At 37.4% G+C, this 16,807-nt stretch overlaps 1 protein-coding gene across 18 annotated transcripts in view; it reads right to left on the bottom strand.

Moving 5' to 3' along the window:
• The window catches only part of SOX6 (SRY-box transcription factor 6), a 462,971-nt gene that overhangs the window by 14,401 nt on the left and 431,763 nt on the right, over nt 1–16,807 (bottom strand). For 14 of the 18 annotated variants that reach the window (XM_054026307.1, XM_054026306.1, XM_054026304.1 and 11 more), the window contains 2 exons: nt 5,329–5,562; nt 2,111–2,327 (listed from right to left, as the gene is read on the bottom strand). In XM_054026307.1, the coding sequence (XP_053882282.1) occupies nt 2,111–2,327; nt 5,329–5,562 (451 nt within the window). The remainder of the gene's footprint in view (nt 1–2,110; nt 2,328–5,328; nt 5,563–16,807) is intronic. The other 4 variants (XM_054026314.1, XM_054026320.1, XM_054026315.1 and 1 more) reach the window with 1 other exon arrangement.

Below are 16,807 nucleotides of genomic sequence, written 5' to 3'. Positions count from 1 at the left end.
TTCTCACTTGGTGTTTTCAGTAAATTTTGGTTTGTTTGTTTGTTTGTTTGTTTGTTTTTCTGGGAAATAAACTATGGAATTTTTTGGGGGGAGGAGGGGGCCTGTGGAAGGTCAAACAACCACAAAAGAAACCCTGTAAAAACAAATTCGGAAGAACCACACACATTCTAGGTTTCCTCAGCTCCCAAATTTAAATACAGATGGAACAAAGACATGAATCCTTTGTCACCTTTGACTAATCCATGTAATGCATTTTCATATTCTCTCATGTTTCCAACCAAGGGCTGGATTCCCTCTTACACCAAGTTTCTGTTATACATCTTTAGTTTTGTAAAGGGATCTTAAAGTGGTTGTAAATTACATTCAAATCATATCAATATAAATGTAATTTACACTCACTTTAAGGCCTCTTTTTTCTGCCAGATGGGTGTTAAGAGGTCATAGTGTAAATTAGAAGAATCAGGACTCATGTATTTAGAAAAATGATTAAATTCCCATGTTGCCTCTCATGATTCTTTGTGATATATCACAAGGAGACATTAAGGTTAACTTGGGTCATTGGATTCATGGGGAATAGTTTTGAGTGTTTTTGAAAAACAGTCATTGTGTCATTCACTTTTCTACAAGAATGGAATAATTCTTTATCCTGACCTCCTTATTTTACCTGCTCCTCTGATCCCTACAATGTTGCAGCTTAATTATGCTTTGAATTAGCAACCGATTCTCCCGTTGTCTTTTCTCTCACTGTCATGCTATTGTTTTCCCATTCCTTTATTTAATTTAAGCACATTGCTGCTTTTGGATCTTGAAAATGAATTGTATTGATACAATTTGACTGTTAATCTGCCTTGGAAGAGGTGGGCTAGAATTTCACTCCTTTGAGCTGAAGATCATTTGTGATATGCTATATCAATTCAGATGTGTATCTGTACAATTTCTGTGACAGCTTATTATTAAACAACTAATAGTGCAGAGTAAGCTAACGGCATCATATTACAGACTCAAAAGTTATATTATCTCATCATATTTCAAAATATGAAAATACTTCTAGTGACTGAGTTAACAAAAAGTCTACATTGTTGCAGGCTGTACCAAAAAATAATTGACTGCAACAGGGAGTTCCACATCCCAAAAATCAGGGCATATATTTTTTATACTGATGTGAAGGTCAATTTTCTGGTAGTAAAGCACACAATAAAAGGATATTATTATGATTAGAGAAATAAGTAGAACATTGTGAATTTGGAAGGGCTGGCAGGGGAGATAGCTTTTAGGCTTTTTTTAAATTACCAGAAACATCCTACCCTGGCACAGAGCATCACAAATTAATTCAGAAGTGAATGGAAGAGATAAATCAGTTCTGATGCAATTGTTTCAGTGGGCTTTCTATCCTGAATCTGGAGAACTGTCATAGCACTGCATCATGTTCAAAATACTAGATGTCATTTAACAGTATTACCTTCTACTGTATTTATAACACAAAGTATGATTAAAACTGTAGTGAGATTATTTTTTTTTGCACCATATATTCTGAATGGAAACCTGGCTGATCTATCCCTGTACTTTAAGTCCTTTCTCACATCGCATTTCTTCAAGGAATGTTGTATACTACAATAATACATAACAAAAAAATATTAGGCGCCTTCAAGATGTGCGCATCATTCACCCAAGCTTCTGCATAATCTTACTATCTTCTCCCTAGTCCTTTCCTCCCTAAATCTCTTATTTTCTTCACCTTTGTCCTCTCTAACACTCCTTTTCTACTTTTTCCTGTTGTTCTGGTCTTAATCCTGGGACTAATCCTGGAAACCATCACTACTGAGGGCAGGGCTTGCTAATAACTCACATATGGCCGGATTAAAAATGCTCTGAGGCCAATGAACTGACTCCAATTGTTTTCAAAGAGTTCTAGAATCAGGCCCATAGTTAATCATAGACTACAGTATGTGGCTGGTAATTCTATGTTCAATAGTAAATCGTAGGTGTGTTGGCAAGATTTTGCAGATTGCACCCTTAACTTGTAAACTCTTCAGTTAAGGAGAACTGTCCATTTGTTTGAAAAACACCATGGTACTACACTGAAAAAAACAGCAACAGCAATAATACTTACCCCACAGTAAAAAACTGCCTCATCTCCTGTCTTCGAGACCTCATCAGTTGTTTATATTCTCCAATACGCAGTTTCTTGCCATCAACAATACAGGTGCGTTTTGGTCGAGGTTTGTATTTGTAGTTAGGGTACTTCTCTAGATGGATTTTACTTAGCCGTGCCTGTTCTTCATAGTAAGGTTGTTTCTCTTGATTAGACATGGATTTCCAGCGAGAGCCTATATATAAAAACATGATTCTTAAGCAAGGCAGACTGAGTTCTAGTTATAGGCATTGAGAAACACACTTTTTTTTTTTTTTTGGCCACCTTGTATAACAAGTTCACCAGCATTTAAAAAAACTGTCTGTGGCCAAGATTTTCAAAAGTGATTAGCTATTTTGGGCACCCAATTTGAGATACCTCAAAGGGGCATGACTTCCAAAGAGTGCAGATCACCTGCTTTCTGAAAATCCAGCTCCTTTAAATTGTTTCCAGTCAGACACCTAACAATTGAGTCATTTAAAATCAATAGTTGCATTTGAAAATATGGATCTTGTGTCCATAACAATTTTTTTTTCAATTATTCTTTACAATAATGACCTTTGACCTGAGAATAATTCTGTGGGCTATTTATTAAAATGCACATCACTAGAGTCAGGTTGGGTCTACTGTCATTTTGTTGATCTTAAAAGCTTATCACATTGGTCATGTATGTATGCTTCTCCAAGAGTTCTTAAGAACATAGCTTATAAATTTCTAATAATGGATATCATTGCTCTGCTACTTAGCAAGGAAAACTTATGAAAAGCTCACTTATTCACAAAATTACAAACATCCCCTTACTAATAATACATCTTTAATTTAGTTGCACTTTGATATAACCTTGGCATACTATTGGCACTCTACAATATTTTAAATCCTATTATGCATATTTTTCTCTGGCCAGATGAAATGAATATATTGAACTGCACTTAGAAAGTTATTTTTTTAAAGGAAAGCACATTTGCAGTTATATACACCACTTTAAGTATTGTAAACGTTCATTGAAAGCTGAGCCAATAAAAGTAGTAAAAAATTCTAATACAGTTTATACAGGAAGAGGAAAAAGTATTCAGATCCCTTGTATTGTTTATAAAGAATGATCTAAACACTTGGAGAGAGGGTACGTTTTGGGGGGTTGTTTTGGGTAAGCAATGCAGAAAGTAGCTTTTTGGTGTCTTTCAGCTGGATAAAACTATTACAGCTGCGGTAAACGTGGGTGGAAGCTATTCTTTTACCAAGATTTTTATACATCAACAAATGGAAAAGTTGTATAAATATTATCCATAGCCAGCAATGTTCTCTGTCAGTTCTAATAATTCAGACTCCTTTCTCATTGTCCTGGAAAAGTTGCACAGATATTATATGGAGATAGACTTATTTATGACAGGTTAATTCTATGGTTAACGAACACACGATTGCTGGCACTTCTGATATATTTATGCTGAAAGTTTACATTTTAATGAATACAGTTACTATACTCCTAATAGTTTTTTCCAGAATGCACACAAATAATATAGATTCCCCATGGTTGCCAACATTGAAACAGTGCAGGGCTTATACAAAACTGAAAGGCTATTCATATAACTTATTTAAAATGGTAGACAAAAATATGAGAACTTCTAAGTGAGATACTAAAAGTTTTAGGACAGAGTAACATTTATTTCTAGAAGGTCTTTTTGCCTCTGACAGAAATAACAAATGCATGAGAAACAGCTCTGTTAAAAATGCATTTCAACTCAAAAGTTTACAATAAAATGATTACAGATGAAACTTGATTTTTACTGTTATTTATTATGAGTTACATTTAGAATCCATCTTTCACTTCAAAGACTTAGAGAACAAATATATGTTTTAACATTTCACCACTCATTCTCACGTATGTTTCTAATTCTCCAGAGAGGTCATTGACTCACAATGTCTAAAAAAATCAGCCAATTTATTTGCACAGTGGCAAAACGCATGTATTGGTGTATGCCCATATCACATGTGTATACACGTGAAATATTACTTCAGAATTGTTAATATTAAGTAATATTTTAATTGTGTAATGCAAGTGTTTCCTTCTATTTTTTTCTTCTAACAGTGATACATGTTTCATTAAAACATTACCTTATTTTTTAAAGAAAATATGCATTGAAATATATGCTCTTTCAAGTATTATGAAACTTGCTGACCAATAATTCATTTCTGACATTTAATTCTCTGACATAAATTTTTATCTTGGATTTGTATTAAACATATTTCCAAAATTATTAATGTTACCATAAGAAGCACAGTTTCCATTTGCATGAATTAGGAACTCTTGAGTTCAAATTATTTCTGATGTGATCATGCAATGGGTCACTTTACCCAGGAGCCATTGTTACAGTAAACTGGCAATTCGGACAGTCCTAGTTGAATGAGGGACAATACACAGGGGGGACACTGGGCTGTCCCTCCCTTTCAGAGTCTCTGCCATTCATTAGCTAATAGGGGAAGGAAAGAAGCTGATTGGTCCCTCACCCTATCCTAGTCTGAGCCAAGTGGAGCTTCTTTTTGCTACGTTCCCAGCAGCCCCACCCTCTCTACGCTGTACCAATAGTCTCGGAGCTGTGTTTTGTGGATACAGCAGATCTGACCAATCAGCTGTTTTGGGGTTAGGAAAGAAATTTTTTCTTCCTGTAGGCACCTGGGAAATTTTTCGCCTTCCTCACAGCACCCTGGAGGCACAGTTAAGTTAAATACTAATAGGATTTAACAATTGATGATAGTACTTGGAAAGGATGTTAGGTCTTCACAATTTGTGGGTGGTTTCCAGTGTGGTTAAAAGGAATGGTTCCCAGAAGTAAAAGACCTGAGATTTTATTGATGGGCCTTGTGCTCGTGGGATAGCGGAAAACCTTATGGCCTTCCGTGGCCAAGGTCCTCCCCTCCCCCCCCCTCTGCTTTTTAGTATCCCCGGTCCTGCTCACGCAGGGAGGGAGGTGGTAAGACTCAGAAGAGCATGTTGAGTCATAGGCCAATGTAGTTATATGGAGTATCCGTGTAACCCCTGTATTGGAACCACTTAAAATCCTGGTGAGAGTATGGGTGACAGGACAGTAGAGCCCCTACCCTTTGTTAAGTTTAATAAATTGTGGCCTGTTCCTTAAACATCCATCCCTGCATTTGCCGCCACATCTACATCAGTCACAATATATTTATTGTCTTGTACTTACCTAGGATTTTGCTAATATTGGAGTTGTGCATGTCAGGAAAAGCTTGGAGAATTTTTCTGCGTTCATCCTTTGCCCAAACCATGAAAGCGTTCATTGGTCGCTTGATATGCGGTTCACTACTGGCTCGGCCCCGTGCGTCCCTGTAGACTCGAGCTTCAGCCACAGTGGCACCTCCTGTTGGCCAACAATAATACTGCTGTAGTTTAGCTGCAGAGCCATTCATTGCTTTACTTCCTGTAATATCAAGGCAGGAAGAAACAAGATGGATGCAAAGCATTATTATTTTGATTACAAACAACTTCCTATGCCTTGTTCATTTTAGCTTCATTTTTTCTCTCTCTCCCCCCCCTCCCCCTTCTTGCTTCATCTACAAGAGGAGATAAAATAGACCTAATTTCATGATTCCAATGTAACCATCCAAAGGCAATCTAGACAAGATCCACAATACCTGTATTAGCCAACAAATTGTTTGTATTGATAATTATATTTTTCTTCTGTCAAGTTACCAAAGACTAGACCAAGTTCCAGTTCTGGGTTCTAATGCTGCGTGTACATTTTGTATGTTCCATGGGTGCATATGTATAAAAGTTACACGTGAGAATCAACAGTGATGTAGAACTGCTCACAGAAGTACTTCACAATGACTCTGCTGCTTATGCAGTGGAACATATCCAAACATTTCGTAATCAATTATATAGCGTATTCTTAATCTGTGGGTACATGTTGCACATTATATAGGTCTGCTGGGGGCTGAGCATCCTCAGTTCAAATTTATTTCAATGACAACTGAATATGGTTCAGCATCTTGCAGGATCAAGCCACGCATCTGTAATGCGGTAGTTTGCAGTCAACAGGTATGCATGCTAATACTAGAACAACAGGTTGGTGTGACTAGTACATTGGGTTCCCCTTGACAATGATACTTTAGTGATCCTGATGGCCTGCCATTACCCACCTGCAATTCAGCTGTGCATGCTCTAACCCAGGGGACAGCAACCTTTCAGAAGTGGTGTGCGGAGTCTTCATTTATTCACTCTAATTTAAGGTTTTGTGTGCCAGTAATACATGTTAACATTTTTAGAAGGTCTCTTTCTATAAGTCTATAATATATAACTAAACTATTGTTGTATGTAAAGTAAACAAGGTTTTTAAAATGTTTAAGAAGCGTCATTTAAAATTAAATTAAAATGCAGAGCCCCCAGGACCGGTGGCCAGGACCCGGGCAGTGTGAGTGCCACTGAAAGCAGCTTGCGTGCTGCCTTTGGCACATGTGCCATAGGTTGCCTACCCCTGCTCTAACCTGTGATGGATCTTGGGCTGCACCCAAGCTCAGTTTTCATGACAACAAGCAGCCTAAGCTTTACTGTACATTAGAGTGCACACAACTGAACATCAGGTGGTAGGAACTGCCTGATTAGCTGAGATGCGAGCCTGGTAAACGCATGTCCTTGTCCTGAAACTTTTGGAATCATAATTGTAATATACACTTTTAAGGCTGGAACATAGCTGTGAACAGAGAGCAAGAAAAGGCTGTACAGGAGAAAAGTGACACAATTTTATTTTAGGCTTCAACACTCTACACTCATGTTATCCAGTGCTTTGATAAAAACAAAAAGGTGGTTGTGTCAAAACATGACAATAAATTAGCACAATAATATGCCTCGTTATTTTTTCTGTAGCAGTGTGAAGGTAATTTATATCAACCAAAAATATAAAGTCAGATATTTAGCGTCTGCAAAGTATCATTGTTCTATTGTCTTCAATGACTGGCTTATAGTTTTTAATTATGTATTTGCTAATTTACTGGGAAAACACCATACTTTATATACACAACAATTTAATTCCGTGTAGGCAATTCATTTATATGAAAAAAGGCTTAGAACAGAGGATGCATAACTAATACACTACCTTTTTGCCACCATGCCCACAGTACATTAATTTCATTTAAAAGGCACTGACCATACAGGATAAATTGATTTCACTTTATATGGCGTTGACAGCCATGTTTATTGTGCAGTGAAATGTAGTGTAGTTTCAAGCGGACAATATCCATCAACATAGGGCAATATGCTGACTGCTGGGCCAGATGAAGACATTCATTACCCTGGAAGCAAAACACTCATTCAGATACGACAGTGTCTTCTCCTGAGGATCACTGTGGAAATTTATGATGCCCTCAATGCCATTACTTTACAACTGACACTGATTCAGCAATTTATATACTTACATGTGTGCACATAAAAGAAGACAGGTTTGCAGCAAATGTCAGATGCAAAAATATTTTAATATTATTCTGAGTTAACTACTGTGCCACAGGTGTTCAGCATTTACAGATGGTTACAATTGCTGCTCTCTCTCTCTCTTTTGCAATAGGGAGTAGTGGTTTTGCTGAGTGGGTGAAGATAAAGATGTGCTTTTAGGACTTAATCCAAAGGCAACTGGAGTCAACAGGAGCCTTTTCCCTGTCTTCAAATGGGTTCTTGATCAGACTCTTCCTGCACGTCGTCTCAAATAGAACATATCTTTATTTTAAAATTGGGATATTTTTAATTGGGGTTTCCTATGTTACTGTGGTTTAGTGACATAATTCTAATAGGTAGGACTAACACAAATAACAGAAAAATGTATATATAATTATATGTATAATTATTCCATTTTTTTAAATACCAAAATTTGCAACAACTATGCAATGATAATGCAGCATTATGAAGCTAGTTGACAAATGAAAAAATATGAATAATTATTCTGTACAAAATTGTCAACATTTGCAACAAGTTATTCAATCAGCTCTACTGATAGAAAAGGAAAGGGGGGGGGATATCTCTACCCAGCTGATTAATACTGTGATAAGGCAATTTCCTGAATTCAGTTTAAGTACAGTATCTTTGGGTCCATCGTACTAAACACAAAGTTCATGCATTATTGTGGGCTGGGATTTGATGTAACCTCTGTAGAGTGGAGATGTGATGGATGGCCAATAGTGAACAATGTGTCAGACAAGAATAGACTTTTGGGACAATGTGTGTAAAGTGGATTTCCTGGGAGATATATAGTGGAGGGGTAAATGCAAACCTAGTGTTTTGAAGCTTTGCTCTTAGGAGTGGACTTTTTGTCTGCTGATCACCTGTTATACAAGGCCATGATCAAAGATCCAAGCGATATAAAGAAAAGCGTATGGGCTTGTCTACCCTTGAAATGCTGCAGCTGCACTGCTGTAGAGCTTCAGTGTAGACACTACAGCGACAGGAGGGGACTCTCTTGTTGAAGTAGTTAGTCCACCTTCCTGATTTAACTTCTGAGTGTAGATCTGGCCTGAACGATTCATGGTTGTTCTGATTTTGAATCTGAGACTTTTATGGACTTGTAACCACATGGAACGCCCAGTTATGGATTTTGAAGGATTAACACCTAACAGAACGTGAGATTAGGGTCACCTCTGATAAACATTTTAGTGTGTGTGTGTAGGTTCTTTTATTAGTTTTTAATATGTTTTCTCTTTAATGCTTTCATCTTAAGAATAAATGTACTTACTTATAAAAAGAGCTGTGTAGTAATTAGTGACTACTGTCAATTACAATTGTTAAAAGCCTCTGAGGAGAAAACAAGGCACAGAAACTGGCTTGTTTAGGCAGTTTGGCTTGATGGGAATATATATTGTTGACAGAGAACTATGCAGCCTGGAAAAACCCAGTCAGGATGGAGAGAGACATGGGTCTCTACCCAAGAAAGAGGACTGCTGAGGATCTAGAAACCTAAAAGTGGGTGCCCTTGGTGGACCATGGAGGGTAAATACAGGTGCAGTTGCCCTGAACTGTGACATATATATGATTTTACACCTTCTACCTTCATGAACATGCTCCTTGTTATAGTCCCAATTCAGCAAAGTGTTTAAGCACATCCCTAACAAAGCGCATAAGTGGTCCTGGAACTACTCACATGCCTAAGTACTTAACTGGATCAGTGCCAATGAGCTTCCTTCCCACCTTTCTGCCAGCTTCCCTCAAGCCTGGCACAGATTGAAGAGACAACAAGTGGCCCGAATTTATGGGAGGGTTTAATCATGAGGAAGCTGCCACAAACCTTTCAAGAATTTCTGTTTACCTGAAAAGGGGAAAAGGAAGGTCTATCTATCTTTGGGCCAAATGCTGCACTCATACATCCCACCACCACGATACAAATAAATGGATTTGTCACAGAAGATCTAATAAAGGTTGTTGGATGGTGGTGGTGGGGGGGGAATGAAATCTTCTCTCAACCTACTGGTATGATGCAGACGGCTGCTTAACAGTTTCACTGCCACTACCGCCCATGACTGTACGCTGGGCCCTCCCCCCATCATCAGATTTTAGGCCCGTAGATCCACATAATGGTGGATCTACTGGCCCATCCCTGGATTGCCTCACAAACTCCTTCCCTGCTGCTACCTTGCAGTAGTTCTGAAGTGAGGTTTCCCTGTTCTCACGAGACAGGTGACACTGCTTCCCAACTTCACACTCCCTGCCATATTTCCAGTGATATTGCTCCACTCCAACAGCATAAGCAGAAGGGAGCATCTGGCTCCTTATGTCTGTAATTACAGTATAATGATCAATAATTAAATAAAGGAGGAAACTACTGTAGTCTAACACAACTGCATGCAAAACATGCTCATATAACACCATAGGGGGATCAGGAAAGCAACCTTCAGCTCTGAGCACTGTATACAAATGAAGAGAGTTACTTTGGAGAGGTATAATGCATCATATAGTCTCTAAAAGTAAAACACTGAATTCCCTTGTTATGGTCAGCTTTTGTGCCTGCAGGAGTAACCAAGACAATAACACCGCACAAATTTCAAACTGATTTTTTTTAAAAAAAATTAGTATTTAAAATACAATTTATTTTGAAAATCATGTCTTGATTTACATAACTGCCACACTATGCCAGTTACAAGCGACTGTGTTTATCTACAGTTGGCATGGTTAGGAAACAGCTTTATAAATTTTTGATTGCACCAATATGTACAATTGGCTAATGAGTTTGTCTTTAAGTCTTTCTAATAAAGTTTTGGCCTGATCCTCTGGTTCTGATGCAGGAAAAAGTCCAATATACTTCAATATAGCTTTTGTAGGACTGAATTCTTTATTTGGAGAGATTATAATTTGGAATAGGAAGATGAAACTACAATCCTTGTAATCTACTTTAATTTAATTTTTTAGGGAACGATCCTTAATTACAGTAGTAGTAAACTGCAAACATCCCAAAAAGGACACAAAGCTTGTGATGCATCTACTTTGAGCAAGTCCATACCTGAAGGATTGGAAAAGGCAGCTGAAAAAAGTTGAGCGTTTCTCTGCTTGATCTTTGAATGAATATGTGCAGGTAGGCCCAAGGGCTCTCACAAAAGAATCTGTGCAAAATGAGCTTCTAAAAATAATTAACAATTACACAACCTGTCTGTCCTGTGTCCCACAAGTGCAGGAGTATGTTCAACATACTGTACATTACAGAAAATGCTTCTGTTTGCAAAAGGTATTATAACCGGAGAGCAAAAATTCTTAATGTTCACTGAGGTTATAACTAAGGCTTTAATGATATAAAAGACACAGATGTAAAATGTGGTCTTGCAGGTTGAAACCCATAACAATAACAATATTTCAAACTGCAAGTCAGCTCTAAACAATTTCAACATGTCAATCAAAAAAGCTCTTTCACCCACATACAAAATTTCAACAAGTTTTACAAACCACATTCTTGTTTTGTGCTGATAGTTACAATAATGAGTGATCCAGAAAAAAAAAAGACTATTCTGAAATTTGAAGAGCAAAGGATATGGAAGACTGTAAAGTGGTAGGGATTTTAGTTCTGGTTCATAGGGAGAATTTGCTCATCATTATCTAATAAAATCCCTCTGCAAAATAATATGTACAAAATACATTACTAACTGGGGGAAAGTTAAAACAATTGTGTGTCTGTGGTGACTAATGGGCCATTCACTAGTGTACTGTTTATAATACAGTCACAGAATGGCAGTTTGACTTCCAGAATGAGAACTTTGGTTGGGATTCAAAATTTTTACAAAAACAAGATTTGGCTGCCCTATTGGCTTAGTTGGCAGGGAAATCTACTCCTCAGCCCAGCAGAGGCTGGGGCTATACTAGAAGTGACACTTTCAGCTTCTGAGGGTGTAGGGCTGTTTTGGTTTCCAGCTCTTCAGCTTCTGTTGGGCTGAGCCATGGATGAGATAATGCAAAAAGAAAAGCAGATTGGACGACAGTGCTCACTTTTTGTAGATGCACAGTGTTTAACTCCTCTGGAGGAGTTAAATTCAGGATTAGCGTAGGAAGACTATACATGGTCAAAGGATAGTAAAAAATGAAGGGGAAGCTAAAATACTATGGCTCTGATCTGGCCAAGCACTTAAACTTTAAAAAATCTTCTACAATAAGATGAGGCTAAGTGTTTTTCTAGGGGGGTAGACAGGCGAGAAGGAGGGTGCTTTCCGTGAATAAGGGCTGGGAAGAAGTTTGGTCAGCGTCTGGACAGAGGTGAGGATGGGGGAAAGTATTGCCATATGAGTGGGATGTTGGGGAAATTGTACTGTAACTTTTGACATATTGCTTATTTGTTGTTTGCCTGTATCTGTTTGTGTCTTATCTTTGAGATTGTAAGCTCTTTAGAGAAGGGATGGTCTTCTGTGGCTGAAAGCATGGCTCTGTTGAAGTTAATAACAAAATTCCTATCGACTTCAACATCTCTCTGATCCTTTATAGCCTCCAGGTGCTGCCCTGCCCTCTTATTTGGGCAAATAGGAGACCCTGGTGGCCACATCATAAAATACTTCATGCCAATATGAACTACTAGCATTGCTATTGCTGGTTACAGGAGTGACGCTGAGGACTGAATGGGCATTGAAACTGGAATTATACACTTGTTCTTAGAGATGGATCCCTCCAGAATACGGGTAAGGATAAAATAGGGTAAAGTGGAAAAAATGACTTTGCAACTCTCTGTTCTGTACGTCCTCTGTGGACAGAGGATGGCAGCCTCCAGTACAGCTTGTCTGATATTTTTACAAGCATTAAAAACAAAAGCACATCTGAAATTAATGGATGGGCAAAAGCTTTAGAGAGTTGAAAAATACAACAAATACCTTTTCATTGAACTAATATTTTTAGATACAAATTCATATGGCTGATTCTGCAAAATGTGACAAATTTTTCTGCTTGATAGCAGAATATAAGGACTGATCCAAGTTAGGTCCTAGGTTTATAGACATGTTTCTTATCCCTTCTCTGCCTTTTTACCTCTTTATTTTCTTTATATCCCTATCCACACGTAGATGACACTTTATTACCAGCAAGGAAGGTAGAATATATGGGGACTTAAAGAGCCACTGTCAAATCCTACTTCCATCAATTGTCTGGTGTGAGACACTCTGCAATGCTAATAACGGAACAGAGAAATCACTAGCCCAAGGGGTGTGAGGTCTGTAGTCACTCTGAGGCACAGGTATCCTGTATGGCAGTGTCTGGTCACCAGGCTGTCTTCATTCCAAACACTAAACAAATATTATTCAGCTGGGATTCTAAGGTCCAACATTTCTCATGAAGAGTATTTGGAGCCTTGAAGGGAAAAGAACCTGAGGAAAGTATGACTGTTTTATTAAATTAATTGTAACATTTTAATGGGATCTAAAATATTTCACCTCCAAAGACATATAAACATGCTAAGTAATGCTAAAAATTAAAAATATACTCTAGCAGAGGCTAAAACCCCTCCCTTTCATTAATGCAACACTCAGTTATGATATTCTTAGCAAGTGTTACTGCAGATAATGCTTCTATTTTCCCTATTAGAGACTCCATTCTCTTTAAACATCAACAAGAAGAACCAAAACGGAATTCCCTAAGGTCAGCTCTGAGGAAACATAAACCTCTAATTCAATAACTCTGCTACTGCACTGAAAAAGGCCTTATTATTGCAACATCCATATGGAGTCAATTGGACATTAATGACTAATCAATCCCTCCCTCTTCTATTCTACTTATAGTGTCACAAACCGTGTTTAGATTAGCCCATTTCCTGCTTAGGATCGCTCAAGATGTCTTTTGTTCTTTCAGGGCTGGCCTGATGGAGGCAGCTTAAACAAACACACGACCCAAGTGGCGCAGGAGTTATAAACTGCCATATGTGAATGAACAAAGGGGCCATACTAAAGCCTTTTGTGGTATTTGTTAATGTTTTTCATCTGAGCTTAAAAAGACCTAATGACTTTGCGGTGAGCTGATGCATGTGGCTCGTGGCTTTGCAAAATGAAGGAAATTCTAAGCCAGTTATATATCAGCATATATTTTCCAAAGTCCCTTGTTTTCAGCTTTGGTGGCAGAGAGTTTCCTTTTTATTACATTTGCTTTACATATGCAAACAAAATGCTTTATCTTAATTAAAACAGAGCATTGATGCACTTGAACACCTACACAAGTTACATGCTTTTTTCTCCACTAAAAAATGAAAAGTGAAATATTATTTTTGAGTGTGTGTAAAATAAAATCAAGTCTTCTAAGTTTTATCAGTGGTAGCAGTTCACTCAGCAGTGTAAGTGCTGATTTGTGACTTGAATTTAAATCCTGAAACAATATTTTTAAATAGGCTATTATCACCTCCACAAACAGCAACCAGTTTTGTCCAAATCCACAAAGTTCAAATGAATCAAAACCCTTAAATGCAGCTATTTTCTTGATGGTTTACACAAAAAGTTTAGATTACTTGACCACATTTTATGGCAAAACTAACCCTTATTGAAATGTGGCATGGTATACACTCGAAAACAATGAAATCATCTATTAAATAATACAGAACTGTGTTAAATTACTGTACAGAGTCTGATTTAAGCCCACAATGTAAGGTTATTTCTAAGTGCCGTAGCACAAATGGAATGAAAAATGAGTCTTTGGGGACCTGAGAAATTTCTAGGTACAAAGAAGGACGCTGAAGTAGCCTTGATTTTATATTTCTGGAAAATAAATTAATTAACTGTAATAAAAAGTCTTTGTATTCACATGGCAATTTTCATTGGAGGAACTCAAAATGCTTTACAAACAGATGCAAAAGCCCCCTCTTGAAGTAGGTATCATTAAACCCATTTTACTGAGGGGAAAAAGTCAGAATTGCAAGTTATACAATTTGCCCAGTGCCAGTGAATAAAGTGGAATTCTCAGTCACCAGGTCTACACATTATATACATTGCATCCCTATTGATATCATTTTTTGCATTTCATGTTTATTTTGAAATTAAAGTATTAAATGTCACAGATTAGATATGCAGGGAGAAGCACTTTATAATGCTTGTTATTATTACTATTATTAAAAGGTATATGACACACTCCTCCGATATTGTAGTTGCTTTTTTGGAACAATTATGATGGCAACTAAGCGGCATTATTGTTACTATACCAATTGGTTTCAAAGCCAAAACAATACTAATTCACTTGAAAGGGATATTTTATTTGATATCAGATTAGCCCTTTAAGATCCAATATATCATCAGTGGAACTGATACCAACATGATTTCAAACACCTCCTGACATGATATTACCTATATGCTTTATAAAGCATGATATTGATTTTTAAAACACAGGGACATATTTTACAGTCTTTACTCAGACATGATATCAAACAAAGTTTTGCCAAAACTAGATCCACCAGATTTGGACCCATTCATATCTTGGCCATTATTTATTTTATTTTGTTTTGTTTTAAGATGGAGAACAAAGAATGACAATTCACTCTAGAGAAAAATGGCAGCACAACTTCAAATTTGACATATACTTTTTTTTAGATAGAGATGAAGAAAAAAAGGGTCTGAAGACTGATAAGAAGCAACTTTTCTTGCCTCTGTACAGCAAAAATATGACTTTGAACAATTAAACTACAGCATGGTTTATAAGGAGATATTCTGTGTTGACTTACTGGGAGAGAAGTTGTATTCAGCGCAGTTGTAGCCATGTCAGTCCCAGATATTAGAGAGACAAGGTAGGTGAGGTAATATATTTTATTGGACCAACTTCTGTCGGTGAGAGAGACAAGCTTTCGAGCCACACAGAAATTTGCAGTACAAACTGTCTAACGTCATGTCCAGTGTGGAATAACTGTTGGTATCTAAGAAACTCTGAAATGCAGAGCATTCCACCAAAAGATTTTTAACATCTATTTTGGAATCATTACATTAATGGCTCATTTATAGCATTCAATCCACAAATTGATCTGACACATCCTAGCATATATCATAATTCAGTGTATCAATATCAGTAATTCTCTTCTACCCAGTGTTTGCTGTTCTTACTTATTCTGTCACATCTATAATTAGACTGCAAGACCCTAGAAGCAGAATGTGTGTGTGTCTCATTTCTTTTTTGCCTAGTACATTTAGTGGGTAGTAATAATAATTATAATAATCAATAGTATAATAAATAAATAATAAATGATGATGAAGGAGAAGCAACAGCTGTAGTACAAGGGTATGAGCTCAAAGTTAATACATATTAGAAAATCTTTGGAAAACTCATGGGAATAATTTTTCAAATGGGTTGCACCTATCTATCCAGGATTTGTGGGTGAAAACAGGAAAATGCTCTTACAATTTGGGTAACTGCATGCAAAACTACCCATTTGCCATTCCCTGATTTGTGTTAAAATATATGGGATTTTGCAGTATAATCGGTGTCCATACAAATATTGCAAGCTCAAGTTTGCATGAGCATTTGAAATGTAACCTTTGATCTGTAGTTAGATGCTATATTTAAAATGTAATAACTTAATATTTTCAGGAACTAAGAAAGACACTCAAATACTCCGAATACGCATTCTTGTCTAACTGCTTAGAACATTAAATTTAAAGAAACAAAGAAAATTCTGTACTCTGGAAGCAAAATTTCACCTTGGATGTGCAGATGGGGCTAGCTGCTCAGTGCAACTCAGTGCTGGAGAAGGAAATGGCTATAAACCAGTTTTCCATTCCTAAGATCTTGATACTGCTGGAGAACAAAATGACCTGTACTATAATTTAGAGCAGTATAAAGGCTATGCAAGCTGGAGTGGCTCTATTTGGACAATTCCAGTGGCCAAGGATTAGCCAGATTGCACAGTTCTTCATCCCATCCCTACCCTCTTACCTATGCTCGAAGGGGCAGAGAGAAGGTAGTATAAAGGTAGCTTTAAACCACCTGAGATTTCCCCTCTGCTGGAGGAATTCTCAGCAACCTGTGCGAAACAGCTTTGAGCTCCTTTTGCATCACTGGAGCAGCACAAAGAAGATTTAGGCAGGGCTCAGCATCTGGCCATAGGATTTCTACTGACATGAGTGGCAGCTCCTTCCAAGAGTAATTTGGCCTTCAGAGTGTGAAAATAAATGTTTTAAACCCTGGAACTACTATACTTAATTTTTCACTCTCATAACTTAAAAATAGGCTGAGCAGACTGACTGCCTTCAACATTTGTG

The sequence above is a fragment of the Malaclemys terrapin genome, chromosome 4 (assembly GCF_027887155.1).
Source record: "Malaclemys terrapin pileata isolate rMalTer1 chromosome 4, rMalTer1.hap1, whole genome shotgun sequence".
NCBI classification, from domain to species: domain Eukaryota; kingdom Metazoa; phylum Chordata; order Testudines; family Emydidae; genus Malaclemys; species Malaclemys terrapin.
The sequence above is the reverse complement of the archived record's forward strand: the minus strand, read 5'-3'. Positions and strand labels throughout refer to the sequence as shown.